At 34.4% G+C, this 23395-nt stretch overlaps 1 protein-coding gene across 1 annotated transcript; it reads right to left on the reverse strand.

Moving 5' to 3' along the window:
• Positions 1–12910: 12910 nt before the first annotated feature.
• On the reverse strand, positions 12911–17935 carry LOC111046466 (solute carrier family 2, facilitated glucose transporter member 10-like). Its single transcript, XM_022332025.2, has 2 exons — positions 17694–17935; positions 12911–14982 (listed from the first exon to the last, which is right to left on the reverse strand). The coding sequence occupies exons 1-2, from the start codon at positions 17740–17742 to the stop codon at positions 13631–13633; spliced, it is 1401 nt and encodes a 466-aa protein (XP_022187717.2). The 5' UTR covers positions 17743–17935; the 3' UTR covers positions 12911–13630.
• Positions 17936–23395: the final 5460 nt, after the last annotated feature.

Raw genomic sequence — 23395 nt, forward strand, 5'->3', positions numbered from 1 at the left:
AGTGTGTGAAAGAATTTTTCAACTAATAAATTAAAAAGTAAATGCAAAGTGTTGGAACTGTCCATAACATCATAATTTTAAAGGTTTACCTAACTGAGAAACATTCCTGATGGATTTCTTTGTACCACAGATTTATTGTGGTCAAGTTTGTAGGAGCCTCTTTCTTAAAAAAGAGTTACATCTAATTTGGTTTATCTTTGATTTACCTCTCCTTCGATTCTGATACAGGCTATTATTAAGTATTTTTGGTTGAGATGAATTTATCAATAGCTCTATCACTGAATCGAGTAGACCAATGTCTATCAAACTGAAAGTATGGATAAATTATTGCATTTGTGGAATAAAGTGTTTTTATTTAAATGAAATTCCTATTTATTAAAATACAAATGTCTTTAATCTGAAATTTAGATAGGATTCCTTCCAATAAAAAATCGATAAAGTAACAAAAGTTACATTTATAAGCTAGTAGAAACTACTATGATCTATAGTGAGGTCCACGTTATAATGGCAGTGGATAGAGATGGAAGAACAGCGTTGCCTCTTCTCTGCCTCAATTTATTATACTTCTACACTGTCAAAAACAGATTTGGCATCGTTGCGGAGCTAGAAAAGGATAGTACTACCTGCCTTGTCAAATTATAGACAAGGATAGCAACATCAAAGTTAATCAAGTACTGTCATTATAACGTGGACCTCACTATAGGAAGAATCAATCTACATGTTATGATGTCATTAATTAGTTGTGGGGCCTGAAGTAATAGTAGGTATTGGTCATAGTTGATATTTTATTTGTAGAACAGCTGTTTTGAATTTTGAAAAATCATCAAATTTCACAATAATTATTTACACAAAGGAGAATGTACTCTGTAAACAATAATATAAATAAAATAGTATGATCGTATTTTTAAATAATATTAAGCCGCCAATCGGCATTATGTTATTCCCCTAAATTATTCTGTTTAAGAATGAGGCTTAGGCCTATAGATTAATGAGCAAGGAAAGTTGTGTGAGTGTACCACACCAGATTTTTTGGAAAGCAATACTTTCCTTACCTATGGTCAGGGGTGCCCAGCCCCCCCAAGGGCAATGGCGCAAGCCCCCCCAATCCAAGTGTAATGCCCCCCCCAAAGTATCCCAATTCCCAACCCTTTAGTTTCTTGCATTAGTCAGTGTATGACAATAAAATTCACATCTTACATTCTAATCTTCCAAAGGGCATTATTTACCTTTGTTCTTGTGAGGAATTCTTTCTGTTTTCATAAAATTGTAAAAATATATACCATCGTTTCTTATCTCTTTTAAAATAGAAATAAAGTATCTTTTTGATATTATTTTTGAGACTAGCAGTGCACCCGTTCTTGTTCGGAAGGACTAAAAAGTACTACATTACATCAGGAATAACTACATTACAAATATTTTAATAGGATATTAAAAGATGAATAAGGGAGGCTTTGCTTTTTAAATGTAAAGGTTACTTATAAAAAGTTGAATAATAATAATATCATTGATATTCTTTTATTGCAAAAGAATATTGCATAGCAATTTTGGTGAACATTCATACAATTTTGGAACGATTTTATTCATACAATATATAATGTTGGCGAATTTAGGTATTCTAAATCCTATACTATTAAACGAGAAATTTCTGTTTAGATGTTTTGATGTTTAGATGTTTATATATTTGTATTTCACCGGATCTCGAAAACTGCTCTAACGATTCTCACGAAATTCAGAACATATAGTATGTTTATAATATAAAAATTCGATTGCACTAGTTCTCATCCCTGGGGAAACTCGCTGAAGGACATCAAAAGAATTTATTCATCCTTGGAAAAACAGCTGATAATTTCGTCGTCTGTTGATGATGGAAGTGAGTGAGCGAGTGCATGTGTGTGGGACTCAGACAAAATTATGACTCAGCTGTTGAACTTTTGTACCTAATTCAATCAGGTACTTAGTGGCAGTTTTAATAAAGTGTTAATAAAGCTGATTAATTCCAGTAGAACCAATCAGATAAGCTATCTTTTTGTGATGGTCTTCTGTGATTTGGTTCTCGTGAAATTAATCAGGATTAATTTAACATGCTTTTGTGAGAGAAATTTTTGCATTCCTCTGCGAATTAATCTCAATCCACTGTGATTAGATAGAACCTTTCTATATGAACTATGAATATTTATTATAATTTCTTCTTTCTTAATAATTTTTATATGCTTTTGTAGGTACCCCAGAGCGGAGCTCGGTGCCCCGATATTTATCATAAATTGGAACAGGTTGTCACTGATGTTGTGTTGTTGGTAGTATTTACTTTTTAACATTACAGGAGTAAATAATAACACAAGTCGAACAAAATGTATCTTCAAATGGTTTGGTTTTTGGAATAAAGATATCATCTGAACAAGTACATTTTGTAAATTCTATCTATTAATACCAAATATCGGGGCACCTAGCTTTGCTCGTTATTTATTCATTGATAAACAGAACTCAATTCTTTGAAATGATTGGGGAAGGACTAACAGACACAGCCCAAAACTGTTTCTTCCTCGAATTTTGATTTATTCACTATAAAATTTACAGTTGGAATATTTAATATTCCAAAAAGTAGGTTATGTTTCATAGACTTGAATCCAAGTGAAATTTTCAGTCCAAATATTTGAAAACATAAAAGTTCTAATTTAGATTGTTTACATACCAAATAATTGAATAACAAAATAACACTCACTAATCACTGTAAAATAATGATTAACTTTCAATATTATGATATATACCATCTCATGTCAACAAATCAGATTACTGTATTTTGATCGAGTCAATTAAAATTTCTAGATTTCTCGCGAGATACGATGAGCTAATTGATTACACAGCTGATCTCCCACACAGGCACACGCATCTTCTGTTATCGACAGACGACGAAATCATCATCTGTTTTTCCAAGGATGAATTATCCTTTTAATGTCCTTCAGGGAGTTTTCTCAGGGATGAGACCTAGTGCAATCGAATTTTGATATCATAAACCTACTATATTCCGAATTTCGTGAAAATCGTTAGAGCCGTTTCCGATATCCGTTGAACATAAATAACCATATAACCAGATATAAAAATAGAAAAATACAAACAGATATACAGAAATTGCTTGCTTAATATAACAACGCTTAATATATCGCTTAAGTTGGATAACAACTTATAGTCTAGTCAAATGGTCGTTTTTCAGGAAACAGCCCCGAAAGAATTTTTTTCGATGGTTCTATCTGTATTTTGGGGTGCTAAATTCTAATCTGAAATTTGCTCACACGCCAGAGGGCGACTTCACCCCCAAAATTTTGGACTTTTTTTAAGTTTTCCATTTAATCTCGAGAACTTTGAATTTATCGAGATAAAGCATTCTCCATATAATATTAAAGATAATAAAATTTTATTTCCAATGAATTGACTGGTCGCGCAGGACTACTTTTTGGATTTTTTATCTGAAGTGTTCCACAAGATACACAACTTTGAATGTGCGAGAAATTTGTGATATTTCCCCCATTTTCACAGTCTCGCATATGCAACGTTGCGTATCTTGTGGAACACTTCAGATAAAAAGTCCAGAAAGTAGTCGAGGTTGTGATGAATTTTCTCTTCTTTTCACTCCCATGTTTCACTCTTTTACTTCTGTTTTCAATGCTGTTAAAAAGTTACAGCCAATTGAATGATGATCTTTATTTTCTCATTTTTCTTGCGATTTTACTGTTATTAAAGAGTCTCTAAAATGAGTACAATACATGATAGGTTGCGATTGGTCTTAAATGAGAGAAAATTTCATGCTCTATAAGCTGAGTTGCCATAAATTGATCTTGCATCACTGTTTATATCGAAGAACTGTCAAGACTGTAGAAATGAGAAAAATATCGAAAGTTTCTTGATTTTTTGAATTAAACGTATCTTACTTCACGATTATATTTTTACAAAAATCATTCATCTCACATAAAAGAGGAGATTCTTTTAGTTTGTGATGTTGTTTATAATTGCATTCCCATTTCAGAGACATTAATATCATCATAAAACGCCTTCGAAATTAAAATAATTATTAGATTAAAATGTACATTACAATTTAACTTATCATTGTGCTTTTAAGAAAATTAGGTTGCAACAGCAAGGAAACTCAAACACAGGACCATTAAAAATTAAAATTAAGCAAAGGAAATCAGAATAATAGTGGATGATGAAGTTATAATTTATTTTTTTCAAAGACTTACCTTCAAACTCATAGGCTTAAAATTACTAAAATTCCTGCATACAACATATTATTATCAATTGTATTTTTTATGCTTTATATTGAGTTACACTTTGCAGAATATAACATTGTAAAGGTGGGAAAAAGTATTAAAATTAACTACATTAGGATATCTCTATTTAATACCTTGATTTTTTAGCCATGATTCAAAATGTTGACATAAAATATAAAAAAATCATGCCCCCCCAAAAATGTTGATGGCGCAAATTGCGCCATGCCCCCCCCCCCCTTGTGGGCACTCCTGCCTATGGTAATAGGGCAAGGAAAGTAAAAAAGCTGGAAGAATAGGTACCTAAAGTATGAAATCGGGTGGTAGCAATTCTATTTATAACAGATTATGATTTTTACGGTGCTATACTATGGTGGTTCCCCTTGTCGATGCTATTTACTTGCCTTTTACTTGTCGATGCTATGGTTTGTCGATGCTATGTCGTGTCGGTGCTATCAATGGCTTGTCGATGCTATGTCGTGTCGATGCTGTGGTTTGTCGAAGCTATGATGGTTCCCCGACATGACCTATTCATCTACTGCCATATCTCCAAATCGTGACGTCAGCATCAGATAGAAAACTTTTCTGTAGAGTTTGTTTACATTGTTTTCCATAGCAGATTGTGTCTATTTCAGCGGGAGGGCAGCTGGAGTTTACAATTTTGATAAATAATAATTTACATCCTTCTGAAATAGACACAATCTGGAAGTATTCTATCCGTTGATGACGTCACGATTTGGAGATATGGCAGTGGATGTTGGCTTCAGAGGCTAGACTTCTCAGCGTGTCTATTCTATAACTGGTCTAAGAATACAAATACGAGGATCCTTCCCGAATCGGCCATCGCCTGATTCTTCTAATAATTTGATATTGCAGAGGTCAAACTTTAGCTTGTTTCATAAAATAAGGTAAGTTATTTTAATTTATAAATAACTCAATAATAATTATTAATATTGTCCTCTACTATCTGATCAATCAAAAATCTACATTTATCAGCGTCTATTTATACGTATTTTCCTTTATAATCGAAACTAACCTATATTTCCTAAACTTCATAATTAAGATTAATCTTATAATTTCTTGCTTTAAATAAAATGATGAACTTATTCAAGTTACTGAACACCAAAGAGCTTAAACAAGACATCATAACTTTTTGTGAGTTGAAATTATTAAGTTACTATTCAATTTGTTTAATAACCTTATGCTGGATAGACTTTGTCAATGATAAAAGTATAAGGCTATAGCCCAGGCAATGAATTCTCAAAAAAGGGTATACAAGGAAAACTTGGAAAGACAATATTTGATCCACAATTCAGGGGTAGCAAGAAGGTAAAAAAACTAAAAGTCCCCATACACCTACCCACTATGCTAAGGGTGTGCGGGTGTTACATATTTCTGCTGCCGACACTAGTTTATCATTCTTGTGGGTCTGATTTGATCTGCACATTTTTGCATACTGCCCTTTTATTCCACATTTCCTACAGAATATATTGCGAGCAGGGCATTTATTTCTGAAGTGTGATTTGAGACCACAGTAATCACATATGTGTTCTCAAATCACACTTCAGAAATGAATGCTCTGCTCGCAATATATTCTGTAGGAAATGTGGAATAAAAGGGCATTATGCAAAAATGTGCAGATCAAATCAGACCCACAAGAATGATAAACTAGTGTCGGCAGCAGAAATATGTAATTCATCACCTCCAGGACTCAGTAAAGCTACTGTTCCGGCTTTGTTGAATGATTTTAGAGTAGCTGCGCTAATTGACACTGGCAGTTCCAGTAGTTTTGTTAATAAACAACTTGCAAAAGATCTGAAATTAAAAATTTACCCATCTAATAAACAAATTTGTATGGCTACTACCTCTCTCCGATCATCAGTTGTTGGGCAATGCTCAGTTAACCTCTCAATTCTTGGCCACAAGCACAAGAATGTGCTTGTTCCAAATTCTCCTTGTTCTCAAAGATCTCTGCTGTGATGTATTACTCGGTCATGATCTATTGTCTAACCATTCAGGTCTGCATATGACTTTTGATGGAACAAAAGACCCACTAAAAGTATGTGGTCTTGCCGCTGCTCAAGTCAAACCTGCTTCGCTGTTTCAGCACATTACTCCAAACACCAAACACATTGCTATAGAATCAAGACGTTACAATCAAACCGACATGGAGTTCATTTCTCAAGAGGTAGATAAACTAATAAAAGAAGGTATCATAGAGTCAAGTGACTCCCCATGGAGAGCTCAAGTGCTTGTAACTTCCAATGACAATCATAAAAAGCGTATGGTGATAGATTACTCTCAGACGATTAACAGATTTACTCCACTGGACGCATACCCTCTACCGAATATAGAAGAAGTAGTTGAAAAGATTGCTAGATATTCTGTTTTTAGTACTATTGATCTTCGAAGTGCTTATCACCAGATACCAATCAGGAATTGTGACAAATTATATACGGCATTTGAAGCAGCTGGCCGTCTATATCAGTTTAAACGTATACCTTTTGGAGTGACAAACGGGGTTGCTGCCTTCCAACGAGTGATTGATGATTTCATTCAAAAGGAGAATCTCTCAAGTACGTTTGCCTATCTCGATGACGTTACTATTTGTGGAACTACAACAGAAGAGCATGATAGAAACTTGAAAAACTTCATGAATGCTGTGCACAAATACAAATTGACAATGGATATGGAAAAAAGCTCTTTCGCAAAATCAGAAATTAATCTCCTTGGCTATATTATCAAGGACAAGACTATCCGCCCAGATCCTAACAGACCAGAATCACTGAAATCCTTCCCCCCTCCGACGAATGCAGCTTCAATGAAAAGAGTACTTGGTATGTTCTCTCACTATTCAAAATTTATTCCCAATTTCTCTGACAAGATACAGCCTCTAATTCAAACTACATTCCCACTGAATCAAAATACCATTTTATTGTTTGAAGCTATGAAACCATCTATACTCGATTCAATGGTAGTTTCCATTGATCCAGAAGCTCCCTTTGTTGTAGAAACCGATGCATCAAATGTTGTTATTGCTGCTACTCTATCGCAATTGGGCAAACCTGTTGCTTCCTTTCCCGCACCCTATCAGCAATAGAAAAAGAAGCTTGTGCCATAGTTGAAGCCGTCCGTAAATGGCGCCACTTTCTTCTAATGCGACACTTCCAACTTATCACAGATCAAAGATCAGTCGCTTTCATATTTTCCAAACATCACCAGAGTAAAATTAAAAATGAAAAATCCGTCGCTGGCACTTAGAACTCTCCTGTTTCACATATGACCTCACCTACCGCGCTGGAAAAGAGAATGTAACAGCAGATGCTTTATCCCGAATGTGCGCTAACGTAACAAATAGAATACAAAACCTCCAGAGATACCATGAAACACTCTGTCATCCAGGTACAGCCAGATTTTATCACTGGATAAAAAGTAAAAATCTGCCATTCTCTCTTGATGAAGTACGACAGGCCTTAAATCAATGCAGAGTGTGTGCTGAAATGAAACCGAAATTTTACAGCCACAAAGGAACTCTGATCAATGCTACATCACCATTTGAACGCCTCAACTTAGACTTCAAGGGCCCAATACCTTCAAAAACCAGAAATCATAACATTCTGACAGTGACTCTAGGTACCCTCTAGCTATATCTAGCCCTGATATGTCTTCCACAACTGTTATTAAGGCCTTGGAAAGTTTATTTTTTATGTTTGGAACACCAGCTTATATTCACTCAGACCAAGGACCATCTTTCATGTCTCAGGAACTCAAGAGCTACTTAAATTGGGATTGCTTGCAGCAGAACAACACCCTATAATCCAAGAGGGAATGGGCAAGCTGAAAGATACAACGGGATAATATGGAAAACAGTTCAATTGACTCTAAAATCTAGAAAACTCGCAATCACACACTGGGAGGACTGCCTACAAGAAGCACTCCATGCGATCAGGTCCCTACTATGTACATCCACCAATGAAACTCCACACGAAAGAATATTCCGGTTTCCTAGACGAACAGGAAATGGCGGATCAACTCCATCTTGGCTCATCTCACCAGGACCCGTATTACTCAGAAAGCACGTAAGAACATCAAAGTATGACCCGCTTGTTGAAGAGGTTACACTGCTTCAAGGAAATGGTGAATACGCTCACGTACAATTTCCAGATGGAAGAGAAAAGACAGTGTCTACGGGGATCTAGCTCCCACTGTGCCCATAGCCAGCTCGGAAGAAGTAGAAGAACCACCATCATTCCCAGATCCTTCCAGAGTTCAAGAGCCAGAGTCGGAATCAAAGTCAGAATGGTATTCCGGAATTGTATCCCCAGACATCCAAGGAACGGAGGGTCCGCATTCAGTTCAAGAGCCTGACGCTAGTGAAGCTAACGGAAATCGAAGAAGCACAAGGACAAAAATGCTTCCAACTTATTTAAAGGACTATGAACATTCATTCTCCTACCTAGGTGGAGTGAGTTTGATGATATTGATCATATGATCTATAATCATATGCTCTAGTTACTAGGAAAATCAATTGCATGTTTTATTTAAGTTGTCATTAATGTTTGATAAAGCCTTGTTAATACATCAAAAGGTTTCTCTTTCGTTTTTCACTGTTTCACTAGTTCACTGTTCACTATAAGAAAATTGTTGTCATTTTAAAGACCATTAAGAATCATGTGCTCAAATATGCAAAATTTTCAAAGAGTAACTAGACAAGTCGCTCAAAACTTAATCATAATTGAAAGAGTTGACAGCACCCTATCCCTTAGAAGTATTTCATATTTGAGAAATAAGCTCTATAATAAAGTTGTTGTAGGCCTATTCTGTATATATTTTTTGTGCAATAAACGATTTGATTTGACTTCTTCTCTTGATTAAGATTAATAGTGAGCTAACTATATTCTATCAATTACTTAAATTTGTTTTTATTTTATGCGAGTAATTGGAAGGTTGGTTTTGTTGAACAGAAAATGGGTCACGGAGAAGCAGTCGATGAAGCGCAATTCAAGGGACTCAGTAAATACTTCAACTCATACACCAACAGAGGACGTGCTAATGTAAGTTTACTACGTATAATATCCACTGTATTTGTAAAAGCAATTAGTTATCAAAGTAGTCTTCACGACTGTTAACCTGGATGGGATTGTTTAGCTACTAAACTATTTGGTTAGAGGTTAAAGCCACTGGGATTGTTTAGTCAGAATCCCCACCAGTTGGTTCTTTACCACTAACCACTTCTCATTTTCTGCAATTTCTAAAACAGTAAAATGATAGAATGTATTCCCCATAGTTTGAAGTTATTCTAATACTGTATTATAATTCTCATAGTACCATCTTACGAAGTGATGAACTGTTCCTAGAAATTATTTTATGCTTTGCCACATCTCATTGTAGGTATTTATGTTCTCAACAAAATTTAAATAAATTAGTGAATGATATGTGATATAGGTCTATCAAATATACAGGGACCGGGATATTAATCTGACGATTTTGTAGTAATTGTTATGTTGGCACCACTGTCATTAAAAAGGCGGGAATGTTGTACATCGAGGGGTCCATTCTTGCCATTTAAGTAGCCAGTATGCTGTGGTCAATTAATAATAATAATAATCAATTATAGAATGATTAAAGTAGTCAAGTGAACATCGAGCGTTTGTGATTAAAGCTTATTTTTAAAATAATGACTCAGCTATTTTAACACAGCGTACATTTAGCAGACTTTCAATAATTTAAATTGACACGCGCCTGTTTCCAGTAGGAATACGATCTTGTTGTGGGTAAAGAATTTTAGGAACACGTCGTCTGCTTTAAAAGCGAAACCAACAGGACGAAAACGGACTGTGAGAACGCCTGAAAACATTAACGCGGTAAGAGTAGCTGTTAGGCTGTTACAGGTCTCCATGACGTTCAGCAGCGAAACATGCGGTTGCGCTAGCCATTTCTGATCGAAATTTACGACGAATTCTCCATTCCGACCTGGAATTCCTTGTGTATAAGATAATGTTAGAGTAACAACTTGATTGCAAATGATTGGGCACATCACAAAGCCGCTTGCGAGATCATTCTCGAAAATGTTCACCAGGATAACGTTATTCTTTCAAGTGATGAGGCACATTTTCATTTGTCGGGATTTGTGAATAAACAAAATTATCGTTATTGGGCAGTTAATAAATAATCCACAGAACTAAAGGAAGTCATTCAACGAAAAATCGAAGCAATTCTACAAGTGATGATTGAGCGAGCAATGGCTAAATTTAGAATTAGGTTAAGTGAGTATGTGAAAAGTAACGAAAATCATTTGGATGACATAATCTCCAAATAAAAAAACGTTTTTAGTAATCTATGTAATTTACTGTAAATTGCAAAATTTGATCTTTAATTTGATATATTACATGTTTTAATTGTACGAAACACACTTTAATTATTATCCCTCAAAAATCGTCATGCCGTACCCCCGGTATGTTGAAGCGCTTGGGTGTTGTAAAAAATATTGACTTACAACTTGTGTTTCATTTTACTTTCATTGATAACGAAATATTCAAATTGGTGATAGGCCTACATCCTTGTTTTGATGTGACAAGAATTTACAACTTGTATTATTTTTACTTGTGTATTTATCTTACGCTGCAAATAGTTGTTTAGAAAAATAATAGAAAACGATGTGTTTTTGTTGCAGTGGTCAAAGGCAACCTACGCTTCGATTGCTCTTATTATAGCTTACAATAAACTGAAGCCAAAAAAGAAGTAATGCATTCACAACTAGTTATCATCTATTCCAAATAGGCATGTAGATCCGTATTAATGCTGATCACTGATCTTTCCTTGCAACTATAGGTGTTTTTCAATTGCATATGTCGAAAAAAGTAACTATATAGCTGTATGTTTTTCAATCAATAGAAAAATTTTATTATTATGCCCTCTGTCATATTACTTCATTCACACAGTCAGAAACAGATACAATTATAATCATATTTTAAAATAGCCAAGTATATTGATCAGTGCAAAATGTTAAAGTATTGTATATTATGTTCAATAAAATGATGATTGAAATGTATATAATAATATTTTTCCTTCTTCACTTTATACCTTGAGATGCGGCACCGTAAAGATTCGGTAAAATAAATTTTATACGTAATGTGAAAATTTCAAGTAATATCTTGTATATATATTTTTTTGTATAGGGCTACTTGTAATATAAATAGAAAGAAAAATAAAAATCTCAGGACCCTTTTTTGACTGAGAAAAAGGGTACTGAGATTTTTATTTTTCTTTCTATTTAATATCTTGTGTATCTTAGTTTATTCTAGATGTTTTGGATACGTTACTCAATGCATCTAACTCATGCTCTATTCTAGTAAACAAAGATACAATCATAGAATTTTGAATTTAATCATGTAAAAATACACAGCAGTCATCTTATATAACTCAATTATCTCATCTGAGAATGTGATTTTCTATCCCTTTGCTGCAGTTATGTTCAGATGTGTATATCTACACGTAGCCGTGTATACACAATTGTAAAATCACACATGAATCTCACAATACTTGAGTTTCATCTGTGTCATCTCATAGTCCCAACAAACATAATAATATCAATATAAGGATGTCGTGCATCTGCAGGTATATGAAATTGATAATATATGTTGGAATGAGATGAAGCTCAGGTGAACCTTCTGTATGTTATTTACGTACATAGATAGTGATGGTTTAATCACAATAAAAAGCTTGAAACGGTAGTGGCGTAATTGATTGAATATTGCAAAATGCTCTCTGTTTTTCTTATCAGTTTTGCACTAGCCGCAGTGCAGCCAACCTGACGTCCTCTTTACTATCTGACCTTAATCCCGTGACTGAACCATCAGTCTCTAAAAATGATCGTGATAATGAATCATTTTATTAATCAACCAATTATTGAATTTCAAGTAGATATATTATTGAGTTGAGTGAATAAGTCCAGTATATTTCACTACAAGTGTTGTCAATTTCAAGTAGAAATATATTAGATTGAGTGGAAAAGTCCTGTTCTTCACTAATTACTCGAAACATTTTTTTCCTAGTAACTCCTAGGAGGTAACTCCTAGTAACTAGTTTTCCTAGTTACTTACCTAGTTTTCATAGTAACTTTTCCTAGTAACTCCTAGTTAGGACATACGATGACCATCGGTATGGTCATATCTATTTTTTTATTTGCTCAATCAGAATATTTATGTATGTAATATTGAAAATTCATTCTTATTTGACAATTCATTGTTTGAGGAAATAGGTTTTAATTATTGTTACATTTATTGAAGTCCAAGTTTTCATTCTGCAAAGTATTCACCTTTTAATGACTAAAACATTCCACCTGCACAGTTGTAAGTAATCTAAAACCTTCAAGTTTCGAGTACGGTAAATGAAAAGTGGGCTCTAATCATTGAGTCATGAAGTCAGTCGATTCGTTATGTATTTTCAATTCTTAAATAGAGACATTTTGATGTATCTTTGATTCTTATGGAGAATTTTGTAGGCCAAGTCCGTAAACAACTGAATAGTCCCTTGTATTTTCTTAATCAAGCTGAAATATACAACTTAGTTTGGATTTTCAACTCGCCTTCCACTACATGTTCTTTGGAGTAAGATTAGCTTTTAAGTCACTGGTTGAAAAAATTAAGAAAAACGTTCATATTAAAATTTATTGAATACAGTCTTTTACCAACCATAGTAAGATAATTACTTGGTAGCACTACAACTAACAATATAATACAGTCACAACATATTTATTGATAACAATACAAAGTAATTCCACATTTTCATATATTTTAATAATATTAAAATACTACATATTAAACTAACATATTAATAACAACATATTAAACTTATGATATTAGACTTTTTCAGATCTCTTCTCAAAAATAAAATTATATGCTCTTTTGAGTGGCTATCACTTTACCATGAAAACAGCTTTTTCGATATTAGGCAACTTTAATCTAGTATTGATGCAAGGAAAGTATTTTTTTGTTAGAGGAGAATTAATCAATTTTTATCCTGATTTTCAAGCACACTTGTTCGTTATTGCAATATCACTCTGGAATTCCTGAAATAATGGAGTGTAGGCCTACGCTATGAAATAAAAGCTATTGAAATTCTAATAGAAGTACTCTCAGTAAAGTGATGGTGAATCATAAGATGAGCATATCTCACAATAATTGATATCTAGTTATTTCAAAATCAATGATTAGTATTGGCATTTCAATACAGATCCATACATCAGTCATCGAAAAACTAATCTTCTAAGCAAATATAACATTGCTATCAGTAGGAGGGTTTTGAATGCGAAAGTCTTGAGTTATTTAGTCAAATTTTCTTATTGAAATTTTGAATAATTTCAGACAAGATCAGCATTTGTTTTCATCACAACTCAATTTTGGCAAGGATAAACAAGCTCGAATTTGCGTAAAAGTTTTACACTTTGTTTCAGGTAGATACAAACAAGTGAATACCAGTCCAAACAATGATACAACTGTAAAGAACATAAAGTTCGCATACAACCCAAACAAACTGTTCAAAACTATAAACAATCTATTGCTCACTAAACATGTGAGAGTCATGTTAACCATGGTTATAACAGAGCCATATCCTCGATTATGGGAAGGAAATAGTTCGGTTTGTATTACATGGGTGAGTGGCCCTAAACCTAAAGAGAAAAATGATAAATATATCATCAAACTCGTTGCTGGAAAAATGTCTGATATGTCAGTATTGGAATGATCATGTAACCAAAAAATCACACTTGAAACTAAATGACTCGCGGTTATACCGATTTGAGATATTATTAGAAGAGGGACTCTGCCTATAAAATCCACAGTAAAGACTGATGTTGTTGTCACTAACATTATGAAACCATTGAAAAGTAACAGGTAATGATTGTCGATTGGATTTGATATGTTGAGAATGTTAGTGATCAATTTCTCGCCAAGATAGGATATCAGAATAGTTCCACTAGCATATCTCACTGTTGTAAGCACTTGAGTTATCATAAGAATTTTTCGGTCAACTGGTGTGGCCACCAGACTCCACCACGAGGCTTGATTGCTATTCTCCGATTCGAACCCATTTCCGATTTGAGCCAGCTCTTCCACAGTTGCCTCGTCGGTTTGTGTCGGTCGCAGTCTCTTGAGCGCTTCAAAAGCCTGCTGATTGCACTTCCTCACCATGATCAGATAGTAGGGTGACTCCGGCTGAGCCAAGTAGACAAAGAACACGAGTATTGTTAAAATGAGATTCAGATGCATATTGTCGACAGCTTTCAAGAGAGGTTTGACTAGACATTCACTGAGGTAACCAAAGTTCCACATGAGGTGCATCAAGCCACACACCTTACCTCGATGATTGGGTGTTGCTATTTCTGATAGATAGATTGGGGAAACTGTGTAGATGAAGTTGAGAGCGTAGCCGAGTAGAATTCGTAGGGAATAGAAAGCGTTGATGTTGTTTTTGCGGAACATTGTTATGATCCAGCTGCCGACCAGCGCCGGAGTGGCGAATAGGAGAGCTGTCTTCCTGCCCCAGCAGTCGGTGATCATGCCGGCCAGGAACGGTGACAGCAGCACTCCGAACTCGAGCACTGACAGCGTCCACGTCATTTTGATCTGAGTCATCAGGACTATGGGATCGGGAACTAACAGCTTGGGAGACGCCTGCTGGTACCACACAAAACAGCTGCCGCACACCATCATGAAAAGTGATGCTGAAAAAGGAACGATAAAAATTATTAGTATCCATGAAACATGCAATTTATTGATTGATTGATTGAGTACTTTATTTATGTAGATTACAATATATAATGTCTTATACACTTATATACAATAGCTTACAATACAGCAAAATTATAGATGAATATTACATGATATAGACTAAGAAAATAATTATTGAACTGTATATGATATGAAAAAGCAATTTGTAATATAATAACTATAGATAATAATTATATTGTAATGCATCTACATAAATTGGCGGAGCTTTGGACATATCAATGTCCATTCTTCGGAAAGAATATTAAAAATATCCTCCCCCACTAACTCTCTACCAAAACGTTAATTTCATTATTTAAACTAAGGATTTATTTATTAATGGAAATATTGTAAAAGTTTCAATCAATATGAATATTTAAGAGAAAAAAACAGAACATTGATAAAGTAAAATAATTATATAGGTAGATAAGATCAAATATTTGATTAATAAAATGAAGTAGGCTGAAAGTAGATCAGGGTAATCAACTTTCAGTAATATACAGCAGTATGCAGTGGATAATTGAAATAACATGAGTTTATATAATATATATATATACAATTCGTTCTATAACAGGTTTAAAGGTTTGTATTTGTGGGATGGGTGGGGGATGGTTGTCATGTGATCGTTCTAGGGCCGGACAGTTTCAGTCATTTGTTCGTTCCAAAAGATGTTTTTTTAAAGTCAGGATGAAGCTCGCTCGGCTCTCGATGGACCTGATAGAAACAGGAAGTGCATTCCATTGACAAAGATGGATGAAACTAATTATTGTGATTCACTTCAAACTCTCAGCATTCCTTATAAATAACATGAATGCTTCCCTTGCAACAAATGCTGCCAGTTTGAATTGAATCTCACCTCACTAAAGAGTAGGAATCTACTACTATAGTGATGGGTAGCCTACACGAGTAGGCCAACTGTTGTGTATTATAACAACATGAGAAAAACAATGAATAAAGAAAATTAATCCGGGTGTAATTTAAATAACTATATAGGCTACGAGATGGATAAGGTGGGCCGTCCACTGGAACCGTTTTCTTCCGAACTAGCATCGGCCGAAAACTACCGAACTCGTCCGAACGATCCCCCAACAAAGAAAGGAATAGATGCTCGTCCATTGCAACAGGTTCATACGTCCGTGCACGGTCGTCTCCGGCCGATCAATTTTTCGATCCGAATTGAATGGGATTTTCCGGCTCTATCCGGCCGAACTAACTATACTCTGTCCAATTTCGCATGAGCTCTGAAGGATTAGGCCGACCCTCGCTCCCCCACGCGCAGGCACACACGCCTGGCCTATCTGCGCCATTGATATACTATGTATACTACCATAGCCAACTCTAATACATGTACGTATTAGATTACTAAAATTGTATTAGAATTAGATTTAAATTGTATTGTATTAGATTATAGAATATAGAATTAAATTGTATTAGATTAATACATTAATACTCTATAATGTATTAGAGGTGGCTATGATACTATGTAGTATACAGGTAGACAGACCGTCCCTTTACTCACACACACAAAAGGAGACTGCGCTTGTGTGTGTGTGAGTAGTAGGAGGGTCGGCCTAATCCTTCAGAGCTCATGCCTATTTGGACAGAGTATAGTCGAACTAGTCATAGTCATATCTACTTGAAGGTTCACTTAAGAATGATTAAATGTAAGAAAAACTTGCTTAAAACATTTATAACAATCCACACTCATAGGTACTTCGTTTGACATTTCCATCATGATCAATATTGAAATCTTGAAAGTAAGAATAGGTTGAATTTTTCAGGAATTACAGAAATTTCAAGAAAAATAATTGAAATTCAGTAAGTTGTTGGTACCTATGAATTGACATAATTTACTATTTTAATTACTTCATTCCCCAGGTCTACTGTTAGGTGGTGATATTGGTCTTTATCTCAAACCAAATCAAGCTATATACAATTTCAGCAGACTCAAATTAATTAATTCCAATTCTTGCATAACTTTCAATAAACTATCAGACTGTCTTTTCATAAAATCAATGTCAGTACTTTATCAGTTATTATAAACTGTTAACAGAAAATACGGTAATCAATAGGTAGGCTCAAGTTTCATCTATATGTAAGCTCATCATGTAAGAATTGCCAAGATTCAACTTTGGCTATACCAGTATGTGACAGGCTACATTGGAATGGAAATAAGTAGACTCAAATAGCATTGACAGCACTTCATCCATTATTTCCCATACATCAATAATTATTGATTGAAGTGCCTGTGCACTTGATTGATTGCCAATCACATTTAGACAAGCAGGCTTTGCCAGCTCTAGTACTTATTTTATGATCAACGATTTTCATTTAATATTATTGATGCGGAAGACGTTTGAGCTTATTTGTTTAGTCAAATTTCTTATCAAGTATTCTGAAATCTTGGAAAAATACAAATTTTATTCATCCTATACTGAACAGAACTCCCAACACCTTATTATCCCAGATTGATTCTGGAAAATCGACTGTAGGCTAGATTGATTCTTTTGAAAGATGAAACAACCTTTGTTCAGAATTCCAAAATTCTAGAACAAAAATGTTCTAATTTCTGAAGAAAATATGAATAGCTTACTAGATACTAAACTTAGTAGGATTGTAAACACGGTCAGATAAATAATACTAGAAAATAAGTAAAATTTTCTCTCACCTGAAATCGCTGCTAAACATTGTCCACTATTGAATACAAGAAAAGCCATTTTGAAAAAATATAGTATTAGTAAGTATTATCTCGTGTACTCGCAACGTATGTACTGCAAAGAAATGTTGATACTGACTAAACACTGAATAAAAAGTATTGGCATTCTAAAACTTTTATCTCTCATAACGTTTACACTTGAAGAGCACGAGGACAGAATCTATGAAAGTCCCACTTGAAATGACACTGAAATTGTGTGACAAGTCCTTTTATGATATACAAACTGCAATACAGTTTACAAAAGCCAGATAAATGGCTTATCGGTAATGAATATCGCCTACTTCAAGTGAGCTTCATATCCCAACGTGATATTTTTTATCTTAATGGAAAAAAGTGTAGACAAATATAGCATTCATTAAAAAACATCACAACTCCCCACCAAGAATGGAATTTTTCTTGAATTTTCAAAACGCCAGTCATAGTTTATACCTTTTTTCCAAACATTTTGTCATTAAACTATAATAAATTACAATTCTGTGTAGACCTTGGCTTTCTCAATAATATTTTCCTCTGGTCAGTCTTCCGACTTTATCTCTTCCAGCAGGCTCCAGCTCCTTCTTTTCTATATCCTGTAGTCAAGCATGAAGCGTACTCTCATACGATACTTGTTTCCTTGTTCCTTCCACTCTCCATTCTGTGCCCAGCCAGCTGATTCCCCATTAGGCCCAATCTACACAGAAGTAACATACAAAAGAAGTAATTTACATTGGGTAACGCTTAATGGACTAGCAAATAATGGCGGTCAGACAAACCTTATGTTCTCCTGATCGAAAACTACACAACATCTCAAAGAATTTGGAAAATATACAGTATATATCTTGGCATTTGAGACTCATGAGCTATATATTATTGTTGTGTATCTGCCATTGGATAAATAAATACACAGAAGTGGCGTATAGCATCATTACCTACTATTACTAGTAATAGTAGGTATTGATAGCATGGGCGTTTTCCACTCCACATATTATATATGGTCTGATACAAACAGAAAAGACGAGGCGCCCGTTACTTCTGTGTGCATATATGTTCATGTAGAAAAGACCGTGTCATAATTATTAAAGTCGCTTCTGTTTCAATTGGACCTCAACTTTAAAACCGCTATTTTCTACTATTCTCCGCCATTTCTGTTGAAATTCTAGTTTTACAAAGTGTTATCAGGATATTCTGATTAGGAATTGTTGCGAAAAATCTTCAGATTTGCTTATTCCCTACTTAAGCTATTATGTAGGCTTCAACTACTGGCCAATTTATTTTTTGTGTGCATGGAAATATGGGTTACAGCACACTCAACAATAAATTTACCACTCTTCGACCAAATTTAATTAACTTATATGATACATGGTATAAGGAACCGCATTGACGAGTCGAGAATACTGAGCTCTAGTAGGAGAAGTTATTAGTGTTTGAAATTTTTATCCTTGAGGTGCCCTTATGCGCGCCTCTTCACTAGGAAATACTGATAGAAAGTGATTCTAATATGGTTACTCTCATAGGACATAATCTTATGAACCTATATCATTGTCCGATCTCAATCTGAGGACAATCAAGTTAGTGATGATGGTTGAAGCTAAAAATCAGGTGTTTTTCAAAATTCAAGGAGCATTGTTATCAAGGTGTACCTGGAAATCTATATGAGATAGACCGCTCTACCTGGTCTCAGGTTGTACAGCACAAAATCACGCTTAGAGGGATTTTGGAATAGGTACTGTATATCGGTCCATTCAAATTGTGACAATTGGATTGTTGGTTAAAAACTGAAATTCATCAAAATTTCTTGAAATTTTACTCATTTTTGAAAAGTTGTAACACAGTACTCATATTAAGATAGAAAGCTCCGAATGATATCATTTTATTCAAAATTTCTTTATCTAAGAAAAAAAGAGTGAATCTTTCTGTCCGATAATTGGATTCGACAAAAACAGCTAGGAACTGGAAAATTAACAAAAAATAAGAGGTTTTTGGGGAACTCTGTATTTAGCACAAGGGAATTTTGTATGAAAAAAATTATTCTGGACTTCCCTTAGGTATCCAAAAAATATATTTAAAAATTAGGACTACAATATATATTGCAAGCACACCCCCTTTTCATGTCTATAGACTGAACTACATAGGCTACTCCATGTATCACATCTCTCATTCCACTAGCTACACATGAGTAGCATTCTTATAATATAGGAATTATCATCCAATTATAACAATAAGTTTGACTTTTTTAAGTACTGTACCGTGATATAAAATAAATATGATAACAAATATGTTATTTGTAATATTGTTATTCTACACAATAATTGAAAATATTATCTTTCAACACCTAATGATCTGAAGCAATGACTACAAATCAGTTGGAAATTGATACTGTGTATCGATTATAACTACTACATTCCGTTCGTTAAGAAATTGATATTAAAATCAATTTTTAATTATTTCAATAATAGGATTTTTCAAATTACATTGCCGAACCAGTGCTACATATTTGATTCATCTGACTGCTCGCCACTGTCGGTAAATGAAAATTGTCTCTTCCTCATCTTGGTGAATTGTCATGGAAAATTAGATGCAGACCTACACAATGAAAATATGACAAATCGTATTTCAAGATTGTGCCTCCCGGCTTCTGTCTCAAGTGATATTAGATTGGCACTTGAGTCTTGAATTTAATTTGTAATGCAGCACTCGACAGCAACACTTTTGACATCAGTTGAATGAATGCTGATAAAACTGAAGCTCGACTGACACTTGAAACTACGAGCCCACCTCTCTAAAACACCAATCAAGTACCTTCTGATGACGCAGTTCATCACGATTCTGTTAACAAGCCTCTGATGCACACCTCTTTCAAATTCCAGCGGTCTCTCGGCACCACACTGGATACGAGCAAATCAAATCAAATTGGTTTTTATTATCATGATTTCAGGGTACAAATATTCATATTATACAACAACGTTACATCTTCTGCAACCAAACAATCATAAATAAAACTTACAGTTGAACTAAAAAATTAATCATTATAACTAAATCTAGTTGCTATTATATCGTAGCTCCAGAAAATATAACATTATATTTTAAAGAACTTCATGAAAACTCTCCACAAAAACAAAGCCTGCGTGTGAGCAGGATGAACCAATCATTTTACTTGTCTCATGCTCAAGCTTTCTTAGCTTCAATCAAGCTCAACTTTATAAGCTACAGAGTTTCACAGGTAGCTCTTGTAGACCCCAAAATTCTCTGGGAAAATTAGTAAAACATAGGAAATGTTTTATTGAGGTAACTTTTTCCAATTGTGAGGAATTCTTACCGAACATACAATTCTAACGAGCATTTGTATTTTATGGCGCACCATAAGGGGGAAACCCAAAAATTATAACTATAGTGAGGTCCACGTTATAATGGTAGTGGAGAAAGATAGGAGAACAACGTTGCCGATCCTCAATAGTCTTGTCAATAGACGGTAGCTGATACATTGATGTAATATTAACTGTTCGTTCTCGTTTAAAATAATTATATTTTATTGAGCAAGAAATTATATTTTTCAATCATTTAATATTGAATCCTTATAATTAAGATAGAATATTTTCTTAATTAATTATTAATCCTGCATTGTTAAAAGACGATCTGGCAACAGAGCAATGCGAGAAAGAGATAGCTCTATCCGCATTGTTGAATAATAGACAAGGATAGCAATACCATTCGTAATCAAGCACTGTCATTATAACGTGGACCTCACTGTAGCGATCTGCCCCTATTGTGACTGTAAACTAGCGGCTAGCCTCATAGTATACCGGGTAGCTAAGGTTTACCATAGAGAAACAATAGCGTAAGTAGATATCCCATGGTATAGGGCGTTTATGTCGCAACTTTTACTGTTATCTCAAGCCGATTACAGTTGATTATTTTCGATTTTCAATTTTTCACTGTTTTGTTAGGATGATAGTGTATGAACGGCACAATATGAGAGACTACCAGTGTCACACAGCTTCACGGGAAAGAATTACATGAACTATCGGCTTGAGATAACAGTAAAAGTTGCGACATAAACGCCCTATACCATGGGATATCTAGGGGAAAGTGGGGCAGAACCGACTGGTTGGGTCAAACCGACCCCTCACCGATTGACTGACTGGTGCTGTCACCATGCGGGAAAAATTCATCAAGTAAACCTACACAATATGAGTCAGATGTAGCTTGTATTCACAGCTGTAAACTGAATCATAAGAGTTCTACAAATTCTTGAAGTTTTTTTCTGAAAATTTGTTCGATTTTTCAGTCACATTATGATTATTTACCTGTCTTAGGTGCTATTGGATACAATTCCAATAAGTTTGCTCTTCAATTCAGTGTATCTTTTCAAATGAATCCATATAAATACAATCAACCTTCAGTTGTTCTGTAATCGGTTGTGGCCATTTTTATTTTGGCATGTGCTGTGGGGCAAAATCGGCATTTTAGTGAGGGGCATAACCGACTGCAGTCGGTTTTACCAATACCTACTATTACTTCAGGCCCCACAACTGATCTCTAATAAACTATGACGTCATCACATGTAGATCATCGATGATCTACTGGCGGTAAGCAAGCGAAATAAGGCGCTGATGCTTGTTATCACATCTGATATGGTAATCAACAAAATTGGAATTACAAATTCAATTTTCACGGTGTTCCATTTCAATGAATATGGTTTGTTTATCATTCTTCTAATATTTGTCTGTGAAAAGTAATAATGAATTTGGGGTTTTAAATCATTGGGATACTGCTGTGTACCTAATTGTTGCGGGAATTATAACAAGATTCCAAAAGTTTCCGTACAGTTTTAAAGTTTAAAACGGTTTTTTTACTTTTTCGAAAGATGATACTTTGAAACGAAAATGGATACGAGCGATAAGAAGAAAGAGCTTCAATTCTACAAAACAACGGTTTACATGAAGTGTAGAAGAACAGTGTAAATAAAGTGTGAGTGGAAAATTTAATTAAAGTGTGAAAGAACAGTGTAAATAAAATGTGAAATAACAGTGTAATTAGAGTGTGGAAGAACAGTGTGAATAAAGAGTGTGAAAGAACTTTTGAATTAATAAATTAAAAAGTAAATGCAAAGTGTTGGAACTGCCCATAACATCATAATATTAAAGGTTTTACCTAACTGTAAAACATCTCCTGATGGGTTTCTTTGTACTACAGATCAATAAAATTGTGATCAAGTTTGTGGGAGCCTCTTTCCTAAAAAAGAGTCAGGAAATTTGGTTTATCTTTGATTTACCTCTCCTTCGACTCTGATACAGGCTATTATTAAGTATTTTTGGTTGAGATGAATTTATCAATTTAGCTCTTATCACTGAATCGAGTAGGCCTATGTCTATCATCTGAAAATATGGATAATTATTGCATTTGTGGAATAAAGTGTTTTTATTTCAATAAAATTTCTATTTATTAAAATACAAGTGTCTTTAATTTGAAATTTAGATAGTATTCCATCCAATAAAATCGATACAGTAACAAAAGTTACATTGATAAGGTAGTAGAAACTACTACGATCTAGGAAGAATCAATCTACATGTTATGACGTCATTAATTAGTTGTGGGGCCTGAAGTAATAGTAGGTATTGGTTTTACCCTTTGCAAATTGATTAGTTTCCCTTTAGTTTAATTATGTAACTACTTAA

This window comes from Nilaparvata lugens, chromosome 7, assembly GCF_014356525.2.
Source record: "Nilaparvata lugens isolate BPH chromosome 7, ASM1435652v1, whole genome shotgun sequence".
Lineage (NCBI taxonomy): Eukaryota > Metazoa > Arthropoda > Insecta > Hemiptera > Delphacidae > Nilaparvata > Nilaparvata lugens.